We start from the raw sequence: 26,459 nt of genomic DNA, 5'->3' as shown, positions 1-26,459 counted from the left end.
TGCAACTGCAGAAGTAAAGTTTGACCTTCGTGGACTAGAATATCTCCTCATCTGAACTGCGCTGTAGGTTCATCTGAACCTCCTCTGGAGGCCGCAACTTTTGGTGGTGGAATCAAGCCGATCCGACGGTCGGTTTGTGAGATATCGTATGCCCTAGTTTGATAATGAAGTCGCTAATGCTGATGCTGCTGATCTAGGGTTTTCTACTGCTGATATGAATCAGATTTATTGTACTATTTCTCTCTGCTGAATTATTGAAGATAAAAGAAGATTTGATCAAAGGGTTTCCCCACACATTGTGGGGTTTGTCCCTGGCTAGTCGCCACATCTTGTGTCTCTTGTCTTGGCTTGTTTTCTGTCGATCGTTTAATGTTCTATCTGCACTTTACTTTATGTACATGTGATTGCTAATCTGTGGAATATAATAAGAAAAAAGAAAAAGTAAACTACTATAAGCATAGAACATACCATAACTTAACATTATTCAATGAAACAAAGCATTAGAGAAGAATGCCAATACTAGTGCTTTTAATTTAGAAAATGCTCTCGGGTGGAATGAGTTAATGATTAGATTTAGATGCCACTTCACTTATGATATATCTTTAGGAGGCTTTGAGAGCAAGTGTAAGCACAAGTAGTTATTTTAGATGGCAGATGAGATTGCTAATGTACTATTTTAAGATCTAGACACAAATGAGACAAGACAAGAGATCTTCAAATGTAAACCAGATTCAAATTGCAATAAGATCAAATCAATAGCAATCCAAAGAGAAGTTTAGATCTGAAATGCAATGCACATGAAACTGATCTAATGAAACCAATGAAAGGAATTAGAAATCAGATCTTAAACTATGACAGTTAGGTCTAGATCTAGCTAACTAATACAAGAAAATGAAAGTTAGTCACTACCACAAGAAACTTCTCCTAGGAAGGAGGCAGGGATACCATGGGAAAATCCCAAGCTCCCTTAAACAAAATGGTTCCTTTTGTTAGATATTACACAGAGGAAGCCCTCTAGACAAGGGAGGAGGGTTTCTAAGGAGAATTACAATGATAAAAAGATCTTTACAACAACTTTCTCCCCAAGTGACAAAGCTGATCCACATATGTTTGCAATTAGAAATTCTTTAAAACAATTGATCAAACCCTCACCAACTCACGACCCTCAACAAGAGATAAATTGATAGTAAAAATGTTCACGACCTTGGTGATTTAGAGGATGCAAAGGCTCTCGGCCTAGCCCAAAAATGATCACAAAATTTGATTTGAATTTTAATTAAATTTATGGTGGAATTTGATAAGGTTCAGGGCTTTAAGCCACTCAATTTTTTTTCGTTGAAACCTGCTTCAACTAGCACTTTCGCACCAGTCCAAAGAGAAACTACCTGGAGCTATCGACCATAGGAAAAGGCATAGAAATCTATGCGGCTTCTCCAAATTTTTTCCAATGATTCAAACCTTTCAAGAATGGATCCTTGTCCCAAAATATGATGAAAACCCTGCCACGAAAATGGTTAGATTTCACTGCACAAAAAGGAGGGTTAGTGGATCTTAAGCCAAGACAAAGGAATAGATTTGAAACCTTACGACCTAGCTCTAGAAGACAAAGAAATGCTTACGGCCTTAGAGGAAATGGCCGCCAAAACCTTGCAACTTACTTAAACAAAATTCACAATATCTCAAAGGGTATCAAATAATTAATTTTTCTTCAAGAAAATTGATTAAATCTCTTCAAAATTATTATTTTTGACTGCAAAATAAGATAGGGGTTAGGAACAATTGATTTCAATAGAAATGAAACCCTCTGCACTTGCGGCTATGCCAAAATCGACTCAAAAATCCTTGCGGCCTGCTAGAAAAAGGCTTCAAAAAATTATAAAACCACTAGACAAGATGTATAGTACAAATCTCAGTGTTTGGAAGTGAGAAAGATCCCGCGGTCTCACCAAAAAAATTTACTCTAGGTCAATAAAATGAAACCCTAGGTGAGAAATAACCTCAAAAAATTTACACTTAAGACCCTTGTAAGAAAATTCAATTAGGATCAGAGGGTAGCCTTAGAAGGCTTGTGGCTTTAGAGAGAGACTAGGATAGGCCTGCGACCCTCAAAACTTACCAAAATTTTTGATAGCCTAGGTCGTAGAGAAGGAGGGTTCAACCTTTAAAAAAATTAATTCGTTTCTCTTCTTATGAGGCCAGATCCACCTGCAAAAACTTGTTTAAGAGATCTATGCCCTAGCCTTCAGATCTGTAAGCAAACAGTGAAGTAAAACCCCAAAAATAATACACAAAATAAATAAAAATATACATACAAGGGTTATATACGAAATATTTACAAAATAATTTTACAAGGCTAATCTAAAGGTATGACGACTCCTCCGTCCTTAGATCAGTTAATAAGCTCTTCAAATAACATATATTCAATAAGAGCCCATATTGGAGAAAACAGATAGACAATAACTATAGTCACAAGCCAAGGCCAAGAAACCCTTGCAAAATATAATCGTTAGATTAAGTCTTTGACTCACAAACTATGGGTTCTTCAGCTTCTATGTCTTGGGAGTTGGCTGGTCCAACCAAAGACTTCCTCTCACGCCCAAGATCTAAATATTAGAGAGATCTTTACACATTCAAAAATACAATTGTTAAATCATAGGGGTTAAATAATAAAATTGAAAGAACAAATCTAGAGATACTTGCTAGACCTATTAAATTCAAAATTTACTCTCTAACCCAAAAACTAATACAAGATACTTGTGTTAATAGTTAGTCCACATCTGGCTAGTTAAGTAACAATATATCAATTTAGATCCAGTAAAGCATTGGGAGCATTATTCAGAAAACATTACCATAACAACTGAAGAATAACACCATAGCTTTCACCACCAAAGACTTTTGCTTTATTGCTCAAAAAATAAAAAGTACATAGAGCTTCTTTAGCTAAGAGCTTGCTTTTTAATCTGAAGATCCAAGTTACAAATGAGGAGCTAAAAGCTTCCTTATATAGAAAAAATGAAAGTTCTAGATCTTTCTCCAAGTGAAAATGGCTAGTTGCACAAATTTGACTTGATCCCGACTAGTTGAATGCTTGATCCATGCCAAAATAATCTTGTCCCTTGATCTGGAGGAGGAAATTCGAATTCCTTTGAAAATGGCTTTGATTTTGGTCCAATATATATATATATATATATATATATATATATCTATATATATATATATATTTATTTATTTTATTTTTATTTATTTATTTTTATATTTTACATTTTATTATTTATTTATTTATTTTTCTGAATTTTTCTCCTCGAAAAATCCCCATTCACTTAACCACTTTGGTCCACAAATTCAATTTTCCTCAAAAAATCGATTTTTCTTGGGAATAAATTCCTTTTGGACCAATCGAATTTTTTGTGGGATTTTTCCTTGCTTAAATAAGGGAGATTCTCCAACTTTTTTCCTTGATTCCTTCCTCGGGAAAGTGCACAACCTTTTTTAATATTTTTCACTTGGAGAGAATTTTATTGTTCTCTCCTTTTTTACTTTTTAACCAATTTCTGGCTAATTATTTGCCATTTTTTGCCGAAAAATAAAAATAATGATTCAAGGGGTTTAAACACATTTTCCACCGTCAAAGTGTCTAAATAAAAAGTTTAGGTGATGAGGTCTAATTATGATTACTCGTACCACCTATAACTTCTATAACAACACATTTTACATCTTTTACATCAAAAATTACATAAAAATATCATTTAGAAGGGGAATCAAAAATTGACCTCTAGACTCAACCAAATTCTACGAGATTTTAGACATGATCTAGTATGAATTTACATTGAATCTATACACTAGGACTCACTTAAGACTTCACCATCGAGCCCCACCCTAGCTTTGTGGTATGCTTGGGAGAAAAACTCTACCATTTATAAGTGTTGAAAAACAAATAATTAGTAGAGGGAAAAAAAATCCCTAGAGTGAAACTCTTTGTTAAACATTCTTAATCTTAGCTAGATGTTTTAGATGGCTTTATAAACATACTAGAATCATTTTTACATAATGGCTCACAGAGTTGCAGAATTTGGATTACATGACTTTGACAAATTGTTGAAAGATGATGATGAATTCTGGATATCTGACTACTCGAACATGATGGAATGCTTTGAAAAAATGTACTATGGTATAGGGTAGTTGACACTTGGTGGTCAACAAGGGGCTCCTTATAAATAAAAGGTCACTTCACACTTCATTTCATCATCACTTGTGGACTATTTTGGCCTTGCTCTTGTACCTCACGACACTCATGGAGATGTGATCTTTGTGGAAATTTTTATATTGGAGACTAGTCCTTGTTGTGGACACGTCATTTTGGGATAATGAAGGATTGTTCATTGATATCTTGTGAGTACTTTTATTGTTGAATATCTTTTATGGTTATTGTATGCAATATATTTTGCTAGGGTTTCTATATTCCATGTCTAAATGCATATCTTTATATGAAATTTTTGGTGAAATGTTGCATGCTTTAATTAAGAATCTTGAACATCCCTTGAGAACCTCCTAGAGAGCTTTTCTCTTGCTTTTATCCCCATATTGAATGATAGCTAGGGTTTTAAAAGTGGAAACTTAGGTTTCCCCCATTACTCCTTTCAAGGGTTTGATATTTCCATTGTAATTTTCCCTTATACTACATCACCCAAATATTTAGTAGGAAATGGCATCCACGTAGATGGTCAAAACTATAAAAAGTTAAAACATTACTCTTTCATCTCTCCTCAATTAACTTGGCCCTTCAAGGCAAGTTGCTAGAGCTAGGGCATAGGACCGAATTCAACTAGGTTTGAAGCGTTGGCTTGTTTTGAGGTTATTCTTGCTGATTGGACCTTATTATATCTAAAGCTTCCGTTTTGCATGGTTGGAATAGCCTCTATAGGGTTGACATCACAAACCATAGGCAATTCTAGCCTAGGAAATCCTAAACTAGCATGAAGCCTTCAACTTAGGACTTGTTGAAGGCTCGTGTCTCCCTTTTTGTTGTTCATATCTTTCTTGCAAGCATTTTCTTTGTATTATATGCCTAAGTGTGCCATCTTTATGACATATCATCCAAACCCTAGGCTATAAGCCCTCCTTGTGGGTTCTTTAGAGGGTACACTATTCCTTATCCCATTGGATTGAGTCTTGTTCTTAGTTTGAGTACCCTATTTGAACCTATTAAACTGTCACCTTTGAGCTAGTGACTTAGAATATCTATTAGGTGACTTATACTGGGAAGCCTCCCTTGTGAAATTCCACTAAAGAGCAGGAGGGGGAGCGTTGAGGTGACAATGGCCTCCACCCCATTGTTGTATCTTGGTCTAGCCCTTGTCTTGTGAGGCCTCTCACAAGGCTTTCTAGACTTTGAGGCAACAATAGGTACTATTTGCAACCATATGCAAATAAAATATTAATTAGAAAAGTCTAGATACCCTAGAAGAGTTATGCTCCACCAAATAAGCCTTGGTTTGGTCTTTGAGGAGCTCAAAATTCCACATGGCACCTCGTCAAGCTAGACATCCTCTTATACAATTGCTTTTTTTTATGATTTTGTCATTCTAGAGTTTTCCAAGTGAGATGTCTTCATTAATTAGGGTTATCACCTCATAAATAAAGTTTTAAAAATCCCTTTCTAGACTCTTCTAAGGGAGATGTGGCATTCTTTTGGCTTCAAGGCCTTCATTAATAGTATTTCCATGAACATATGTGCCATAAGTAAAGACCAAAATGGCATAGAAAGCTGGAAAGCTCCTCAATTAAGGTGTAGTCAACTTTGTAAAGGGCTTAGTATGCCACACGTCCTCATTTCATGAGGGGCATTCCATCCAAGTGTCACATAGGTAATGCCAATACATCCGCTCATGTCTCGAAATATGTATAACTTGGCTTGTGAGATGTGAATGGTGTCCATGAAAATGATCATGCCTCCAAATATGCAAATATGCCCTGGGGAATGTGAATATGCATCAAAAGTAACCGTGATGATGAATAGCACATAGATAAGTGTGATAATGCTCCCTTATCTCCCATGCCTTGCATGATCTAGTGGTTACAGGAAGCAAAAGTAAAACATCACAATTATTGATTGCTATGACAAACAATTCCTTAAAGGTCTTCATTCATGACAAGCATACCCGTTTCAATAACCCTTTTTAAGTAGTCTTGTCGGTGCTGCATTGTCAGCCCTTAGGAATTTTTGCATTTAATTTTGCTTCATGAACCATTCTTTTATTTCATGCTCTTGATGGTTATTCGAATCATTAAACATATTTGGCCCAAATATGCACAATTACCTAAGATTACTTGAAGTTCTGGTTTGTTTGGTTGCTTTCTATTAGGCATTTTCTGTGATTGAATAGACCTCAAATTCCATTGAGTCTCATGATTTGCAATAATTTTATATCTTTGTACTTGTCATTGTCTGACTAAAAACGGTTTTATGCATCTGTACTAATGGTTATTTATGCCTGCTTTCATGTAGGTGCTGACTTAAGTGATACACTAATGGATCGCATGGTGAGGATATTTTTCAAGGATATTGTTTGCAATAATACAAGTTTCTCAAAATGACTGACGTCATAGTGTACTGTATTTTGTATTATTGGCAATGATTTTGCTATACCATCCATTGAAAAGTTGAATGATAAGCTGCAAGCCAATTTTATACTTGAGAATAGTCAGTTGGTCAATATCTTTTGTGACCTTACTTATGTGTATCCATACCCACTCAGCACTACCGTATATTAATCTCCAAATATATTTGCTCTTTCCACTGTTTACGTATGAATTTAAACGTAGCAGTTAGCATTCTCAGCAAATTTGACCTAGTTGTTCTACACCTCCAGGGCCTATAGTTGGAGTCATTATCCAACATGATTATTTGTTTGTGCCTTTTTAAATCAATACAGAAGCTATTTTTCATGTATTAATGGTTATGCATTTGTCATCCAGCATTTTTTTTAATTTCATTATCTACATGCATTTTAAATTGGTTTTCAGCAAAAAATTGAATGTGGATGGGAGTGATTGTATGGCTAAATTATTTTGAAAGAAATGGTTACGTGCTTGAGGATGAAATTTCACCACTGTCAAATGCCAGTCAGGGATATCTCTAGTTTTCCATCCTGCCAAAAAAGTAGGTTTCTGAATTACATAGAATAAATGCAGTCAAACTTCCTTTTAACATGAAATGTCATACATTTTAGAATAAGGTGATTATTGCTTATTTTTAACACGGGCAGAAGAGATTAAAGGACTTCATTGCATTCTGCAGGTACTCAATGAGGCTAATCTTACCAATGCAGTTCTCGTGAGATCAGTCCTTACTCGTAGTGACCTTGGTGGTGCTGTTATTAAGGGTGCTGACTTCAGCGATGCAGTCATGGACCTCACTCAAAAACAGGTACATGGGTTGAAAATAAGCAACCCATTTGAAAACGGGATTCAAGTAATTGTTCCTCTTACAAATTCTAGGTGTAAAATTTTAACAAAGTACTGAAATTAATATTTTCAGGCTTCTTATAAGTTCTTCCGGTGTGGTTTGCTTTGTTTTTCTTTGCTTGGGTATATCCTAGAAGCAGTGTTTAGCTTAAATGGGATCCTTTTGTCTAGCTTTTTCATCCATGACACCTTGGATTTGAAGGACGCTGGTCTAGATAGGGCTTGAAACAAATGAACTCACTCAAGTCCTTCGGTTTACTACTTGGACAATCAGGTTTACACCCTTAGAGCCAAAGAGTTTCTTGATGCTGCCCCCCCAACAAGTTTTTTCTTGCTAGAAGTCTCAATGGACTTCAGGGAGAGGAATTCAGGGAAGCCGAAGACTAGGTAGTTGCACTAGGGAGGGCAAGTGAGCATTGATCTGGGACCTGAGAGTTGTTCCCCTTTGGCTGGTTTCAGATTTGGCCAATCAAACAATGCCTTCATCAGAGCAAGTCCCCTCTTACATCTCCATTGCTTATTGGAATTGTAATTGTTCAATTTTGTCATCTCTAGGGACTCAGGAGGATGTTATCAGTTATTGAGATTGTTACCTTAAAATCTAGCAAGCCTTGTGAGAGGCCTCATAAAGCAAGAGCCAGACCAAGATGCAACAATGAGGTGGTTGCCATTGTCACCTTAGCACTCCACCTCCTGCTCTTTAGTGGAATTTCACCACACGGGAGGCTTCCCAGTTTATCACCTAAAGGATATTCTAAGTCAATTGGCTCAAGGTGATATAAAGAAACGCTAAGAAAGGTTCTTCTTCTATGGATTAGGGCCTAGGTTGCACGAAACAGGGAAACGGGTACAAGTTTCCGAAACGGGAACCGATATGAAACGCGACCTCCCCAAATTTTGGAAACGGGGAAACGCGAATATATATATATATATATATTAGGACATTTAAGAAATATGTGCAATCATATAGCATATATGATACATTCTAATTTATTACATTATGATAAAATTGTTAATTGTCAATGCATAAACTATAAGTCTCTAAATTTACATCACATTTACTCATGAATGATCACATAATGAAAATAGAAATATCCAAAATCAGCCACGAGAAATTTCTAATTTCTTGTCTCGTGCTTGATTGGGAGTCTCCTCCTACATAGTCGAACGACTTTAGTGCTCTTGATTAAATACAAGTTTCATACCCTAGTACCCTACATGCTCTTCATTATTGGGAGTCTCCCCTGCATAGAGGGCTTGGTTCTCTTGATTAAATACAAGTTCCATACCCTAGTACATGATAAAATCCAATGGAAACATTGCAATCCCCCCAATCCTGAAATCCTGAAAAACAGATAAGTCTGCTGGATTTTGAGTGAGATCTAAAATTCTACTTTCTCCATATGAAATCCAATGAGGGCGAAACCACTCTCAAACATCCTGAGTCATTTCATGGTAATGTTAAAAATTTAAGTAAAAGTGATATTCTCCTTTATTTTTCATGAGAATATCACTTTTACTTTAAGAATTTAACATTACCATGAACTGCATATCAACACTAGGGCAAAATTTCACTTTTATAACTTTAGACAGGCATCTAGAAGCAACTAGAAGTCACTAGGATAACCTAAAAATAAATTAGAAAACAAATTAAAAAAAAACACAAGTAAAAAGCTGAAATGTGAGTCGTACGGCCTTGAAACGCGTTTCAGGCCGTACTGGCCACGTTTCAGTTTCGTGAAATGTGGCAGTATGGCCTAAAATGCGTTTCAGGGCCCTACCTCACGTGTTTCAGCGTTTCGTACTCGTTTCCGTACGGAAACGCCCCCTTGCCCTACGTTTCCTGCAACATAGATTAGGGCACAATTCTCTATGTGAAAGGAATATCGTACCATAAGCAAAGCCTTCAAAAGAATATTGGATACATAGGGTTTCAAGATATAGCTCAATAAATGTGTATCTAGGCATGCAAGCACAAAGAAAAGGTTTACTTAAAGATGATATCAACAATAGGAGATGGAAAACCTTCAAATAAGCCCTAATTTGAAGCCTTGTATAAGATTAGGGTTTATTAGGGCACTAATTGCCTAGGTTGATGACGTTAGCCCTAATAAGGCAATTTTCACCATAAAACAAGCTAGATTTTGAGAGTGTGAGGTCGATCAAGCTGAAAACACGCTGAATAAGCTCCAACATTCTCCTTCAAGAAACCATTGGTGAATTCGACTCTTGCCCTAGCCCTAGCGACTTGCCTTAAAGGGCCTAGGAAATTAGAAAAAGACGAAAAAGGCAAGATTTTCAAATAGTTTTTACCACCACAAGGATCCCAGTGCCTTTCCCTACTTGGGTGATGGAGTCTTAAGGGCTAAATTTAAGAGATATCAAATTCATGCATGGAGTAAGGGGGAAACCCTAGTTTTCACTTTCAAACCCTATCTTTTTATGAGGGGAGAAATTAACTAGAAGAAAGCTCTCTAGGAGGTCTTCTAGGGAATTCAAGGAAAATAGATTAAACATGCAATAATTCACTAAGATTTTTCAATAAAATATGCATTTAGACAAAATATAATAGAAAAACCCTAGCAATATTTCATCACATGAAAAACCATAAAAAGATATGCAATAATACTCACAAATTTTCCAAGAAATTGCCTTCTTTCAATCCCAAAAGACATCTCTAATACACAAACTAGTCTCCAATAGCAATAGCTCCACAAAAGATCACATCTCCACAAGTAGCGAGTAACAAAGGCTAAGTTGAGCTCTCTCTATGGAGGCTGAAATCCATAGAAGTGATGATGAACAAATGAATGGAGTGATCCTCCTTTTATAGGAGGTCTATCACTTCCATTAATCTAACTAAAAGCCCCTAAACAAGTTTAATTTTGAGTAGACATAAAGTAAATGGGTTACAAGCCAACCCAATAGCTCAACAAAATAAAATATGCCAACATTTTCCCACACCTGTGGGTCGTAAGGCCTCCCTAAGCTTGGCGTCATGCCCCCTTTAGGGCTAAAAATCCTCCAAAAATGCAGTTCATGGGTTGTATGTCTCTAAGAATCATGATCAACTACAATTTGATGAAGGGTCCTCAAATCAAGTCTCAAAACATCTCCATGTGTCCAAAAGCTAGCTCTGGGTGCCCTATGTCATCTCCATGGGTGCCATCTAGACAATGTAGTGTACTCTCTCTCCAGTGTTGGGATTCAATGAGGCAATACAAGCCCTCCCTAATCATCTTGGGGATGATCATCATCATTTGGGCTTCAGATCAAGGCATGCCCATCAAGTAATGTCAAGGCCAACTCGAGGCATGCTGGGTCCGTTGGATACATCAACAAGAATCCTCAATTCCAAGCAAAGTGAGCTCAACATTCTGGCATCTGAGGGTGCTCTAGGGTGTCAATCAATTGCCAATATCTTCAGTGTTCCCAATGCTCTGTTGTATAAGGGAAACACTACATTTGTAAGGTCATCGTCCTCTCCGGAAGTGTAGTACGACCTAAGTATCATGTGGAGTAGGAGTGGAATAGTGTCCTCAAGGGCTTAGCTACTTTGTGTCAGACCACCTGGCAAAAACCATCTCAACTGAAGTGAAAGCAAGCATTCATTAGAGACAAGAACCATAGATGCTAAGTGGACCATACTTAATTGTTAAGGGCATAGTAATACTTCAAATATCTAACTAGACCAAGTCCCATAAAAGTGTTCCCTACCTTTGCAGAGGCGGTTAGGTAATCAACCCTATTAGGTGCATCTAGCCCCTAAGGGGAGGTGACATTTCAAAGGTCAATGCTTCAATTCATAGGTGTTAGTGACAATAGGTGATAATGAAGGGGATGTTGAGAAACCTATAAGGCAATGATTAGAGTGATTTCTCTTATCTTGATAATTGCTTGTGATGTCTTTTTACTTATTCTTACTTATTAGCTTCTTTACTTATTATTATGTTTGTATATTATCAAACAAATACCAAAACAAGAAGAACAAGAACACAAAATATAGGCTACAAGCTAGGGCCAAAACCTCTCCACTTGAGAGGAAAACCCGCAAATCTGTTCTCTTCTTATAGTTTCTTCAATTGCCAAATTCCAAGACCTCTAGACCAAGACCAATACCCTCCAAGACCAAGACCAACCTTTTCAGATGATATGATTCCTTTGTCCAAGTCAAATCCAGTCAAATCTCTTCTAGCAGCACAACTTCGATCTCAGGTTGCAGAATTTCGACCTCTACTGCAAGTCTGAAATTTTCGGTCCTCCTGCAGCCACTGCTGCCACACTTGTGAGCTTCTTCTAGCCTCCCAAGGCTTCCTCAGACCTTTGCTTGGATTTCTCTTCCTTCTGGAGCTTGAGGATGGCTTATTGTGACCTTCACTGACCTTCATTTCCCTTCCTTCTTCAAGATCGAACTTGCAGAAGAAAACTGTAGACCAGCAACAGAAAACCCTAGCCTTCCTTCGCACGTGTGAGAGAGAAATAGCCCAAAGACAAGTTTCCTTCGTCGTCTTTCGTCTTTGCTGCCTTCTTCTTCTTCACCCTTTGCTTGAATGAGTGAGTGATGAATGTGATCCAAGGAGGTCGAGTTTCCTCCTTTATATAGGCTTCTCAAGGTGGATGTAGCTCCTTAATTTAGGCCGACTTGCCAGCTGCCAGGATGACTGGCCTTGAAGGGTATTTTGACACTTTTAAGGACAAAAATAATTTTCTTTACAATTTACAATGTGCCTGATGGGGTCTTCAACTTATGACAATGACTCTTTTGACTTCTTGACCTAGGAAAAAACCTAGAAGCACTCAATAGGTGCTTGACCTGTAAAATAAAAGACCGTGAGCATGAAACCCTGCTCCAAAAATAATAATAATAATTTTTCTTTCATTTTACAATATACAAGAATCAAAAGTACATTTCATATTTATGAAGACCGAACCTAGTTACACATTTTTCAATGGGGGAATGACTTCAAGGCTAAGTGCCATGGCTAGGACACGGATTGATGGAGGTTCACATCCTGAGTGTATAGATGTAATGGGGTAATCATGGAGGCGTGAGTTGCCCCTTTCCTTGTCCTACTTTTTCCACCTCTCTGGTGCGCCTTTTACTTTGTTATGATACTGCTTTTATATGGTGCAAAACTCAAGGATCAAAGCTTTCTTTTTATGATATAACATTTGTTTTACTCCTTAATATGAGTTTGTTTCTTGCTTGTGACAAAAAAATCTCGCAAGGCCCTAAGGAGGGAAAACCTATGGGACAACTGTTGGAACTTCTAAGTCTAACTGTTAGAAATCCTTCTTGTACTTTCTGATTTATTTCTTCCAACTTGTTCTGTTAATTAACAAGTTCTTTACCATGTAAATACTGAAAATAAATACAAGTAGAGTCTCAACACATATAGATCATCAACTGAAGGAAAAACAAGCACAAAAGTGTCACCGTTATTTTTGGACTAATGTCCCCGGAAAAACCTAATGTAGGAAAACCAGTGCAACTATCTGAGGGTTTTATTATTAAGCAGTTTCAAAATACAATCTGGGTGCCAAAAATGGCTCACCCAACAGAGAATGCCCTCGGCAGTAGTACCTCTCAGTCGGAGACAGATATCAGCCCCAATTTGCCCCACGAAATTTCCCAGCGTCTACCTCTAGGGTCTGTGTCAGCCTCTCTGGCCTAACATCTGCCCAGCGCCAGCCTCTCTGGCCAAGCGTCAGCCTCTCGGGGCTCTGTGTCAGCCTCTGGAGGCTCTGCGTCCCCTGTGCTGGCCCTCCTCAGGCTCTTCACAGCTCCTGGCTGCCTTTGCGTGGCCTCTGGCTACTTCGGCGTGGCCTCTAGTTGGCTCTGCATCAACCCTCTGCCAGCTTCTGCGCTGATGCTTCTGATACTATCTCTGCCTCTCTGCTACGGCATTCACTACCTCTCAGCTGCAACTCTGATCACTCTTTTGATTTCCTCAGCAAGCCCTGCCCCAGAAAATTGAATTCTTGATCAACTCGGCGTGTTCTCCAAGTGACCCTCAAGCCTCCTCTTATACTTTTCTCGTTGACATTTCAACGGTCAAGATTAAGTCCCTAATCAACGGCTAAGATGAGGTCTAGTTTGATCCATGACTTTTGGACCATTCTAACTCAATTTTATATTAATTCACATTAATATTTTATTTTCCCTAAGTTTCGACTTAGGGACTCCATTAAAAATATTAATTATTTTAATATCTCCCAAACTGGTTAGATTCTGCCCAAACCATTTCTGGGTATTGGAGATCTCATGTGCTTTAGCCTCCACCAATTTTAGTGGCTAGAGCACATCTGATGCTACCCCAAATCAACAACAACTACTAGACTAAGTGACAACAATGGGACAATGGCCCACTGTCACCACAACCAAGGTCCCTTGCTCTTTACAGACTTTCATCAATGGGAGGAGTCTCAGTATGATTATGATCACCTATAATAGATATTCTAGGGTTGAAGGTTCAAGGTGATGGAGCTAGAGCTCATTCGAAGAGAGGCTCAATAAAGGTATGAGGCTTCAAAGAAGCAAACCACTCTCTAAGAAAAACCCTAGAAAAGAAGGCAAAGACCTAGGGTTTTGCAGTTTCACGATGGTAATAGGTATTCACAAGGTCAAGGCTTGAGAGAAGAAAGGGATTCTTATGATTTATTCCAATGAATACTAAGCTCATACAACCCTCAAAGAAGTCCCCAAACCAAGGAGATACAAGCTAGGTTTTTCCCTTCTAGGGCACACCTAGGGCATAAGATTTTATGGATGGAGAACCATGAGAAACCTACCAAACTTGGAGATCCTCTAGACAAGACCTTAAGGAAGAGCCTTGTGCTCATAGAATCCACCAATTCACCCTCTAAAGAATTTCGCTTGATGCCCTAGCCTAGCCGTCCAAGAGGAAGGGGACCGAAATTTTAAGGAGAAGAAATATGGAGAGGAGGGTTGATCACCAAATTCCTTGGACTAGTGCCTAGTCCTTTGGGCAATGGAGTCTTAAGATGCTTAAGATAAGATAAAACGTCTTCTAAGGAGGCTTGAAATCGATGCCCTAGGTACCAACTTCAAACATTTACCCTCTTCAAGATATAATGGAGTTTCATGAAGAATCAAAGACATTCATTCACTAGGAACATTCATTACATGCCTTGCATTGGATAACATATGCAATACCCTACTAGAAGAGCTTTCCAAATTTGATTTTCAATAATTAGGGCACAAATTCACATATTTTAGAGCAACAATTCCATACATTAAACAATTTTCAAAGAAAAATTCCATCAACAAAAAGCACTTACAAAGAGACATGCAATATATCCATCCATCATTCAAGAAGAAGCTCCAAAGAAGAAAAGCGAATCATCTTCCAAACATCAAAATGCATCAAAGAGTCTCCAATAGCTCCAAAGAAAAAGCGCAAGTTCTTTATAAGAGAACTAATCCAAGTGTGATAATGATCTCTTACAAATGAACCTAACTTCTATTTGTATGAATCCTCTTAAGTCAAATTTAGCCTATTAGCCCCCAAAACATTATAATAATGGGCAAAAGACATGCCTTGGTTACAAGCCGACCAAGTAACTTTTGCAAATTATGAATTGGCCATCCAAATGTTAGCCGAATTGATGATGTCATATTGATGTGGGGCCATTGGAGGGCCATGTTGAGTCCTCTAGGTGCCAAGATCTGAGAGAAGGCTCCATAAATCACAAATTAGGGTATTTCCCTTAATTCTCTGTCCAAGTCATCATGTCGGGCCCTAAAGTGGGTTTGGGGCACAAACGAAGATCTCATGGGTCTCCTGATGATAGAATTGTTGAAGAATCGAGGGAAAATTAAGTTAATGAGATTCTTCTTGCCATGATAACTATTTGTGAGGTATTTTTAACTTTTCTTATTAACACAATCTTTTCTTGTTATTATTAGAGTGTGTCTTCTTTGTTCATCAAATAGTTACGAAAACAAAAGAGACATGAACACAAGATGTTGTCTTTCTACCAGGGCCAAAACCTCTCACTCTTTGAGAGGAATACTTGCACAAAATTCTTCTTATAGGGATTCCAATTGACGAATACCAAGACCATGACCCTTGACCTATTAGGCCACTCCAAGACCAAGACACCAATCCTCTTCTTTGTCACTGCTGAGATCATCATCATTGCTGCAACACTGAGGCCATCACTACTGCACCACCGAGATCATTACTGCTGCAACACCGAGGCCATCACTAAGATCATTACTGCTGCAACACTGCTGCACCTTCATCAAGATCATTGCTGCTCCTTCACAAAGACCATTGCTGCTCCTTCACTATAACAAGATATCTCTATACTGAGATATGTATATATACATATGAGAGCTGCACCAAGATATTCATCAAGATCATGACCTTGTAACTACGTCCTCATCAAGATCATGACTGAGATCATGATTCCCATTATGCCAAGATCATGACTGTGTCCAGAATGAATGCCGAGAGTGTGTTACTGTGGGATCACCGAGATCCTCATCATCTCAACTATGCCGAGACTGTGACTGTGTCCTCTCCCTGCACCGAGATCTTCATCATCACAACTATGCCGAGACTGTGATCATCATGATTGTGAGAATGTCGAGACTTCACCTTTGTGGTACCCATCTGAAAAACACAGAGATGCTTATCCGAAACACTGAACTCCTATACTCATCCAAAATTTCAAGGGATTCGAGTTCTGTTCTGCTCAAGCGGATCCTTACACGCCTATATATAGTAGTTAGTCATGCATATAAGCCGACATGAGAGAGTGAACTGTTTTGTCTCCTTATATGAGCCGACATGACTTCTTTTTATATCGTTTGGAGGCCAACTTCTTCAAGAGGGATTGTGCTTGTCTTTGGAGGGCTATTAGGCATTTCTATAGACTTGTATACATTGAACATAGGCTCAAGAAGAGCTTCTTCTTATGACATTGAATCTTTGACTCAATAGTAAATCCTAAGGCTCTCAATGGGAGCCACTAACAAATAAACCTCTTTCTCATGAAGCCCATGTAGCAAGGCACACAAAAATAATTTTATTTCTTTTATTTCATCATTTACAAAGATCATGTCATTAGGAAGACCGAACCTAGTTACACTTTCTTCAACAAGAATGGCTTGTATAATGCTCCAAAAAAGGGCTTTGATGATGGTGCTTGCCCTCCCATGTCTTGAGGGTGAGACAAACCTCCTCTGGGCCTCAGATCAACTGCCACTCCATATGGTATGTCGATTGGGCACACTGGTCCAAGTGCATCATCTTGTGAATAATGTGGGGCAATAAACAAACTACTGAAGGTGCTGAGGATGTCCATGATATGAAATGATGCTTTGCACATGATGGGAGTCCCATGGCTCTCAATGCATCCCCTGGGGTGTCAATATGATCCTCTGGTGGACTTGGGCCCCAATTAAGTTGCCCAACCCATGATGAAACCACCTGCCAATTACATATAAGATCCAATGCGCATCCTCACCATCAGGTACAATAATTCATTAGTGCATCTAAGTGAACCAAGCTTGTTTATCAAGGGCACATTGAGACTTCATAGTGGGCTTCCCTTCCAAATTTGGGGCTTCAAGCTCGTAATAGTGTTACCTCCCTAGGTAGGAGTGGCTAATAAACAACCCTATTAGGTGTTCCCAACCCCTAAGGGGAAAGACAGGTCCCTGGTACATCCTTCAATTGATAGGTGTCATGTGAATGATGATGAATGGATGGGGACATAGGGGTCTCAAGACCAAATGCCATGGGCTCAAGGATGGAAATGATGAAAGATTCCCACATTTTTGGGTGTATATATTTAGGAGGGAGCAATCGTGGATACATGAGTTACCTTGACCTTTGTTTTTCCTCCCTTTTTTATTTATCTTTTGCCCTTTTTTTGTTTTTTCATTGTATTACTGCTCAGGGCTCAAGAAAATGAGTGCATGCTATGTATGATGTAAGCAGTGATTGCCCTTTTAAGGTGGGGCAATTCATCGCCCACCAAGGGTTGGGACATGCATGGGTTCCTTAATGATGTAGGGGCACTCATGGGGCCCTAAGAACTAGGGTGATGGCCATAATAAGGGGTCGAGCTCATGTTTCACTTTTTCCCACGTGCTATATTAATGTTCGGGTCATCTTTTGCATTTTATGATATTATTTTCTTTTGTTTCTTGCTTATGGCTTGTTACTGCTCAAACTAGCAGGGGTCCTAAGAGGGGTTCCTATAGAGCTACTACTAGGTCAATTGGAAACAATGGAGCAATGACCCACAGTCACCTTAGCTAAAGCTCCTTTCTCTTTACGGGCTTGCACCAATGGGAGGAGTCTCGGTATTAGGGAATCACTAGAAGAAATCTGTCAATAGTGTAAGGGTAGTGATTTCCAAGCCTATTCAAAGGAAAGTCTCTAATGATAGGGATTGTTTCCTTTAGAAGCAAGATGGATGGCTCTCGAAGAAGGGCTAGAAAGAAACATAGACCTAGGTTTGAGGGGTATGTATTGATATGAAGTGCTCTAAGCCAAAGAATCCTAGAAAAATAGGGTTTCTAAGCAATCCTTATGAAACTGGAGTGTCAAGGTTGGAGGACCACAAAGAAGCCCTAGTAGACCCAAACAAGGTCAAGGATTTGGAGTGAAACTTCAAACAAAGGGGCTTAACCATGTGAGGGAGAAGAAGAGGATCAAGGTGATAAAATTTGATTTTAATGTTTAATGCTATGATCCTTGACGAAGCCACGAACCAAAGGCAAACTAGGGAAATGGTTTCTGAGCTAGGCTTGGGATATCTCGAGATTCCACTGTCGGAGTAGCCTCCAATTTGGAGGACCTCTTGAGAACTCACCAGCCTAGTCCTAGACCAAGATTCATCAACTTTTGATGGCTACAATAGAATTCATTATATTGCCCTAGAGACCCTACTAGGGTTAGGGCTTAGCAAGACAAGAAAAGAGGTGAAAATGATTTTCGTTTTGTGATCACCTAGGACTAGACTAGTGCCTAGCATATTGGGAGAAATGGAGTCAATGAAGTTCAATGTTTAGAGACCTTTATATCGATGAAGGAGTTCCCTAGCAACTTCGTATGGTGCTAGAGGCAACGACTAGGTCACTAGGAAAATTTACACTTCTTTGATGTTGCAATTGATGACTTATCAAGGTAACTATGAGCATTCGTAAGTCCCTAGGATATTTATTCACCATACTTTGCATGAAACATATGAAAAATCCCCCACAAAGAGAAGATTAACAAATTTTCTTTTCCTTAAGGTAGCTTCACCAACTTCATGAGCGAAAATTTCATACATTACACAAGTGACAAAAACATGAGACATAAACCATGAAATTACACTTACAAGTACATCAAAAATCTTCCAATCATCAATAGACAAGAAAATCGAAGCTCCAAGATCAACAACAAGCTCTTCCAAACATCAAAATGCATGAATATCTAAATTTGTCCATCGATAAAGCTAGCGAAATTCTCCAGAAGAGATGCAAGTCCAAATCCAAGTGATGATCAAATGAAATGATCATCACATCAATATATATCCTCCCTAAGGGGTTTGATATTCCTAATAGGGCCAAATAATGTGCCAAAATAATATTCCTTGGTGACAAGCACACCAAGATAGCTCCATAATACAAAAATAAGCCTCCCAAGAGGGCAAAATAGTAAATACAATATGTCAAAGGGCCATTGAGGAGGCCTAATGGAGTCTAATATGTGCCAAGATGAATAAATGAGCTCCTAACATAGTGATCAAGGGGTTGGTCCCTTGATATCCAAGCAAACAACCTGTGGTGTCCCCAAGTGGCTATGGGGACACAAAACATCCTCATGGGTCTCCAAATGGATCGAACAAGTTTGTATCCCATCTGTAAGGGCTAGAAGAATGGTGCAAGCCCTCTCATTGTCTCTTGCCGTGAGACACATCCTCATATGGCCTGTGGATCAACTTCCAAGTGTGTGGTGCAAGAGTGGAGCTGGCTGGGCAAGGTGGTCCGGGGGCATCATCATCTCTAATAGGTGGAATACGAGCAGGCCATGAGTGAAACTGAAGGATCTCATGGAGTGGCAATCTGTTCTTTGCTATGGCGGAGACCCGTGGCTTTCAACACACACCCTACAATTGCCAATATGACCCTCTAGAGGGCTTGGACCCCGTATAGGGAGACCAAACCCCAGATGAAGACCCACCTGCAATCCTGTATAAGATCCAATGTGTTCCCTCACCTTCTAGTACAACCAATCATTAGTGCAATTGAGTAAATGAGCTTACAAATCATGGAACCAAGTGAACACTTCATAGTGGCATGCCCTTCCATAATGGGTTTCAGAACGTACAAGTGTCTCCAAGTTCAAGAAGAAGGTTAACCAAGGACCCTATTAGATGGTTTCAACCTCTAAGGGGATGACATGTCCATGGTACATCCATCAAATGGCAGGTGGCATGTGATATAATGGTGGAACGGAGTGGGGCATCAGGGGAAGGCTCCAAGCCACATGCCATGGTACAAGGGTAGCCATAATAAGGGAAGCCCACAGTTGGGTGTGTGAATGTAGGAGGGAGCAATCGTGGTACATGAGTTGCCCTAGCCTTTGTTTTTCCACCCTTCTTCATATGCCTTTTGACTTTTATTGGTTTCTCTTTTATAATTGCTAGGGGCTCGAGGGGATGGAAGCATGATGTGTAAGATATAGCAGTGGATACCCCTTTAAGGTGGGGAAGTTCATCACCCACCAGGGGTAGGGACAATCATGGGTTCCTTAATGATGAAAGGGATCAATATGAGGGACCCTAAGAACCAGGCTGATGGCCATAATGGTAGGGGTAGAGCTCATGCTTGGCTTTTGCCCACGTGCTAACTGTGTATGTCCTGACCATATTTTGCATTTTATGGTACATTGTCTGTTGAGAGTGGCCAAATTATGCTTTTTCTTTTCTTTTAGCTGCATCAACCTCTGGGGCATCATTCCAGGCTCGACCCAAGGTGTGGACAAGGGGGGGGAGGCTAACTCCTTGTGGAACCAATGGACAAATGTGGATCCAGATGGGAAATTTGGTGAATGGGGTTTGTTACCCACAACCTGTGGGTAGTATGCATTGGATAATTTTTTTCTCCTAGATGGTCCTCAGTCGACAACCAACAGTCCCTTGCAGCCCCTAGATAGCTCGATGTACCATTTCTCTACTAGCTGAGCCAACAATGTGGTCCCTCGCCCATCTGTTATGAATGTATGTTTGAAAGTGGGCCTCCCGACCCCAAAGGTATGGCTTTTCATTGGTATAGTTGAGTAATTTTTCTTACATGTCATGGGAACTTTTGGGCATGAATTGGTGGGGGGATCTGGTTGAAAGTGGGATAGGTCAATATTCTTGTTTCCATTGCCCAATTTCGTGGTTATCCTTGTATCCTAGTCCCGTGGGATCTCCTTTACTAGCCATTAGCTTTAGGGATGGCACTATATGGGAAATCCAGATTTTGGTTGCATGGTCTCGCTTCCCGATACCACCTACATTACTCCCCTTCCACTCATTTTAGAGCTATTCATCTTTCTTCCCATCTGGATCCACATGTATCCACTGGGTGCACATAGGGTTAGCCTCCCCCTCCCCTTGTTGACATCGTGGGTCGAGCCTGGAATGATGCCCTGGAGGTTGATGCAGCTAAAAGGAAAATAAAAAGCATAACTCTGGCCACTCTCAACAGGAAGTGTACAAAAAAATGCAAAAGATGGTCGGGACACACAAATTTAGCACATGGGAAATAGCTAGACATGAACTCTACTTCTTATCCATGACCATCACTCTAGTTCCTATGGACCCTAGATGAGCCCTCTCCATCATTAAGGAACCAATGATTGTCCCAACCCCTGGTGGGCAATGAACTGCCCCACCTCAAGGGGGTATCCACTGCTACATATTACACATCATGCTCTCCATCCCGTGGAGCCGCAAGCAGTTATAAAGAAAAACCAATCAAAGGCAAAAGACATATGAAGAAGGGTGGAGAAACAAAGGGTGAGGTAACTAATGTACCACGATTTTCTCCCTCCTACACTCATCTACCCAGGTGTGGGCTTCCCCTATTATAGCTACCCTTGCACCTAGACATGCGGTCTGGGTGACTCCTCTGATCCCCACTCCATTCCATTATTATATCATTTGCCACTTGCCACTTGAGGGATATTCGATGGACATGTCACCCCCTTTAGAGGTTGAAACCCTCTAATAGGGTCCTTGGTTAACCCTCTATTGAGCTTGGAGACACTTGTACATGCCAATGCCCACTATGGAAGGGCATTCCACAATGAAGTGCCCCATTGATCCCATGACTTGTAACCTTTATTACTTGATTATTCTAATGATTTGTTGCATTGGAAGGCAAGGGGACGCATTGGATCTTATGCAGGATGGTAGGTGGGTCTCCATTTGGGTCTTGGTCTCCCTATATGGGGTCCTAGCCCTCCAGAAGGCAACATTGGCACTTGTAGGGTGAGAGTTGAGAGCTATGGGCCTCCACCATAGCAGAGATTACTTCACGGATCCCCAACACCGATCATTGATTGCTCGTGTTCAACCTTTTGGATGAGGATGATGCACCTGGTTCACCATGCCCAATCGACTATACACTTGTACCATACACTTGGTAGATGTTCTAAGGTTTAGAGGATGACTCTCGTTGCAAAGGGAGGGCTTACATCACCATCCAAACCCTTGCAGATGGTTTACAGGCATTTTCGATTCACTTGGAGACCCATGATGATGTCTCTGTGCCCCACACCCATTTGGGAGCACCATAGGTTCTTGCTTGGAAAAGAAGGGCCAACCCCTTGTCCACTATGTTTGGAGTCCATTTCTACATCATGGCACCCCTTGGACTTCATTAGGCCTCCTCAACGGCCCAATGATTCATTTTGTTGAGCATTCGACCCTCTTGAGAGGCTTATTCTTGTATTATTGAGTTATATGGTGGGCTTGTCACTAAAAGTATTGTTATTATGCACATTATTTTATATTTAGGGGCTCAATTAGGCCAATTTAGCTAAATCAAATTCATTAGAGTGTATAAATAGAAGTGAGATGATTCATTTTCATCATCATCACTTGGATTGGGTCTCTCTCTCTTGTGAGATTTTTGCTATTCCTTTTGGAGGACGAATTTGGATGTAATGGATGAATTTGATGTTTGTATATTTCTCTCTTGTCTTGGAGCTTCATTATTGCCATAATATGATGATTGGATATACTCTTTTTGCACATGTAAGTACTCTTTTCATGCTTATTCTTGTTATTTACTTTATGACATTGATGTTGCTGGGATTTTTGCTATCCTAGATCTGAAATTTACTGCTTTTGTTATGTGAAATTGTGGAAATTTAGTGTCTAAAGCATTGCATAAGATTATGTATCATGTGTAAAGGGGTGAATGTTCCTAAAGATCGTTGCTATTGAATAGATCTTGATAAGTCATCAATTATTGCACATTGAAGTATAAACTCTTTGTATCAGCGACTCTCATGCCCTTATTGCCATGCGAAGTTGTGTAGGCGGCTCCTTGATTGGGTGAAGTTCCTCTAAATCACAAATTTCATCTTGACTCCATATTCCCCAAAGGATTAGGCACTAATCCTTCCATAGGTGATCATTTTCAAAGGGAATACCTCTCACCATCCCCTCTTTTTCTAAGGCTAGCCTCCATAGGTCACCTAGGGCATCACTTTTCTCACAATTCATCCATCAAAAGAACTTGATCTCTTTCCCACCCCTGCGTTGGTGTGCCCTCAAGAATCCCTCCAAATTTCACAAGATGCTGACGGTGGGATCTTGAGATATTTCGAGCCTTAGCTCGAAGATCGATTCTTGTCCTTGGTTTCCCATTGGCTAGTGACCTCATTGGGATCATAGCATTAAATCATCAAAAGAAGATTCTTTCTTTGATCCTCTTCCTTTTCCCAATTAGGTCAAGCACATCCTTGATTGATCAACTCCATATCCTTAACCTAATTTTGGGTCCACTTGGCCCTTTGTGGTTCCGCAACTTGTTGACTCCAATTCCACAAAGATCACTTAGAATCCAAGCATTCATAGGGTCTTTTGAGTCTAGGGGCTTCCTTGATAAGATATACTCTCATACCCTTAACCTCAAAGATCCTCTTAGCCTAGAGAGCCTATCACCTTGCTTCTAAAGCAAACAACTCATTTAGTTGAGTGTCTCTTGTGAATAGGCCTAGGAATCACTTCTTTATCTTATCATTGACCATATATTCTCGTGATTCCTCATATACCGGGATTCCTCCCATCGGTGAAAGTCCATAAAGAGCAGGGAGCCTTAGTTGAGGTGATAGTGGGCTCTCCATTGTTGCCCTCGACCTAGTAGTTGCTTTGTAGGACCCCTGGTAGTTTGAGCAGTAACATTTTGGCACCGTTGCCGGGGAGGAAGCAAGTCTACCTCTCTAGTGAACCATTGCGGAATTGATTCATTGATGGCACTTCAAATATTCCTCTGGCGACCCCATTCATTGTCCAAAACCCTAGTTTACTAGAAGGTGACAACATTCCCCCTTTAACTAGAGCCACTGCAAGAAGGGGATAACAAACTCCATCACCTATTAGAACCACCCATCTTCCTGAATTTGAAAAGTTCAGTGATCCTACCCCAAAGATGGCAACTAGTTCTAGCACTGACCCAAAACAAGACCAACCCAAAATGACTAAAAGTGAAAGGCATTTGGTTAGTGTCTTTGCCCCTTTGAAATTGAGTGATGACCCCAAACCTTTACCTGAGAAATACAATAACTGGCTGCCCAAGTTCAAAGGCGATGCTACCATAAGTGCCCGTGACTTTGTTGAAGAGTTCTATTGGAACATGTCTCCTAGGTTGATATTTGATGAGGATAGGCTCATGATGCTTTTCGCTTTGTCTCTTGAAGGACAAGCAAGGGAATGGTACCTTAGTCTTCCCCCAGCATGCATAGAAGACTCTGACCAATTTGAGGACATGTTCATGAGAAGATGGTCATGTAATGCACAAGGAACCTTCAACATTGAGAAGTTTTATCAAATAACTAGGGGAAGGGAAGACATCCGAGAATTCATCCAAAAATTTGATAGGGTAGTTAGGGATATCCCTGACCATTTGAAGCCCCCCGATGCTAACATTCTCGACAAATTCATCAAAGTTGTGGGTGGCCACCTAACTTATGCATTAAGGGATAAGAAACCTTCAACCTGTTAGAAAATGTAATTATGTTCGGTCTTCAATAATGTACTTGAGTCATTATGTAATGTACTTGTCAAAAGAATAAATAAAATAATTTTTTATTATTGTAACAATGACTTATTAAAGCATGGGTTTCATGCTTGGGTCATCATTATATTAGTAAAAGTCCCCATTGTGGACTCCTAGGATTAATATTGAGTTTATAGAGTCATTGTACATTCAAAGAGACCCTTCTTGGGTTTTCGAATCATGTAAAAAGGTTTTGTATCAAGTCAAATATGAATTATGTACCCTCATTCGACCCACAAGAAGCCTATATATACAAGGAGGTTGAAGTCATTTGAAGCCATTATTCTCAAGCAAGTTAGATATCTCAAGAAGAGCTGGAGAAGTGCGAAGTCTGTTGCCTAGAGGTGGAAAGAAGTGCGAGTTTGGGGGAGGCTCTAGAGAAAAAAAAATCGAACGTGCCTCTCTCTTTGTTTCGTGGTTTGGGTTGGGAGATCGAAGTCTCCTAAGATTTCGCTGTTGTCGGAAGCTGCTACCTAGTCGAAGTTGCTGGAAGGGGTCGAAGATATGGGAGGTAGACATGGTGTGGAGGGAAAGTCTGTTCTTAGTCTAGGGTAAAGAGTCTCAAAGAATACTATTGAAAGGAAGAATTATCTTGACTGGGATTTCCCTTCGAGGGGGGTTTTTCCTTGGCAAGTGCCTATATCTTGTGTCTCTTGTTTTGTGATCTTCATACTCATAATATGGTAATTGCTTGATGAAAGATAAGATAATAAAGAAGTAAAAGAAGCCAACACGCTCACAAGTAATTATCAAGAAACAAGAATCAAACCGTAATATAATATCTTTGATTTTCCAACATGGTATCAGAGCTAAGGTCAAGAGAAGTTGAAGATCACTTTGTTGGCATGGATTCTCTCTCTATGGTGAACTACATAAGATTGGGTTACAACACCGCTGGAAGATGGATCAAGAAGGTCATTTACTACTTATTCAACAAGGTCAAGAGTCAAGGATTCTTGGCTGCCCTTACAGGTTCTCTTACTGATGACAATGCATGGATCATTGATAATGGAGCATCGAGACACATGACAGGTGAAAGCAAACAACCTCACACACTATCAAAGGAGCCATCCTATCATGCAATGGAATTGGGTGACAACAAAAGCTATGCTGTTAGAGGCCTGGGATCAACATCGTTGAAGTTGGGTAATGGATCGAAGTTGCATCTCAGCAACATTCTCTATGTTCCAGGTTCGAAAAAGAATTTACTTTCTATTTCTTGTTGAGAAGATAAAGGGGAAAGAATTGCTTTTGTTGATGGAAAAGTATTGGTTTGGGGAAAATACTCTAGCATTGGTAAAGCTAGGGTTATTGGAGTTCGTGAAGTAAGTCTTACCGAGTCATTACACCATCTCCTCAAGCTTTGGTTCATATGGAAATAAGTCCCATTGAGCTATGGCATCGAAGGTATGGTCATCTTCATTGCGGGGCATCCCTACTCTTAGTCAACTGGTTCATGGTATCCCTAATATGAAGTTAGATCATGAAGGTGTGTGCAAAGAATGCCCTTTGGGGAAACATACTAGAAAGCCATTTCATAATAGTGAAACTAGGTCTAAAAAAATATTAGACCTCATCCATTCTGATGTGTGCGAGCCTATGTCTGAAAAATCACTTGGAGGTCATCCTTACTATGTAACATTCATTGATGATCATTCAAGGAAGACATGGCTCCACCTACTCAAAACTA

General features: G+C 39.7%; 1 protein-coding gene across 1 annotated transcript in view; it reads left to right on the top strand.

Annotated features, from left to right (window-relative positions):
- The window catches only part of LOC149263765 (Pentapeptide repeat-containing protein), a 246,233-nt gene that overhangs the window by 115,413 nt on the left and 104,361 nt on the right, over nucleotides 1-26,459 (top strand). Inside the window, exons 4-5 of the mRNA XM_089426675.1 lie at nucleotides 6,506-6,540; nucleotides 7,298-7,426. Coding sequence (XP_089282801.1) covers nucleotides 6,506-6,540; nucleotides 7,298-7,426 — 164 coding nt within the window. The remainder of the gene's footprint in view (nucleotides 1-6,505; nucleotides 6,541-7,297; nucleotides 7,427-26,459) is intronic.

Source organism: Pinus tabuliformis, chromosome 6 (assembly GCF_031772625.1).
Source record: "Pinus tabuliformis cultivar Carrire ecotype Pingquan chromosome 6, CPIR1, whole genome shotgun sequence".
NCBI lineage: Eukaryota > Viridiplantae > Streptophyta > Pinopsida > Pinales > Pinaceae > Pinus > Pinus tabuliformis.
Note: the sequence above shows the minus strand (reverse complement) of the source record. Positions and strands in the feature narration are given on the sequence as shown.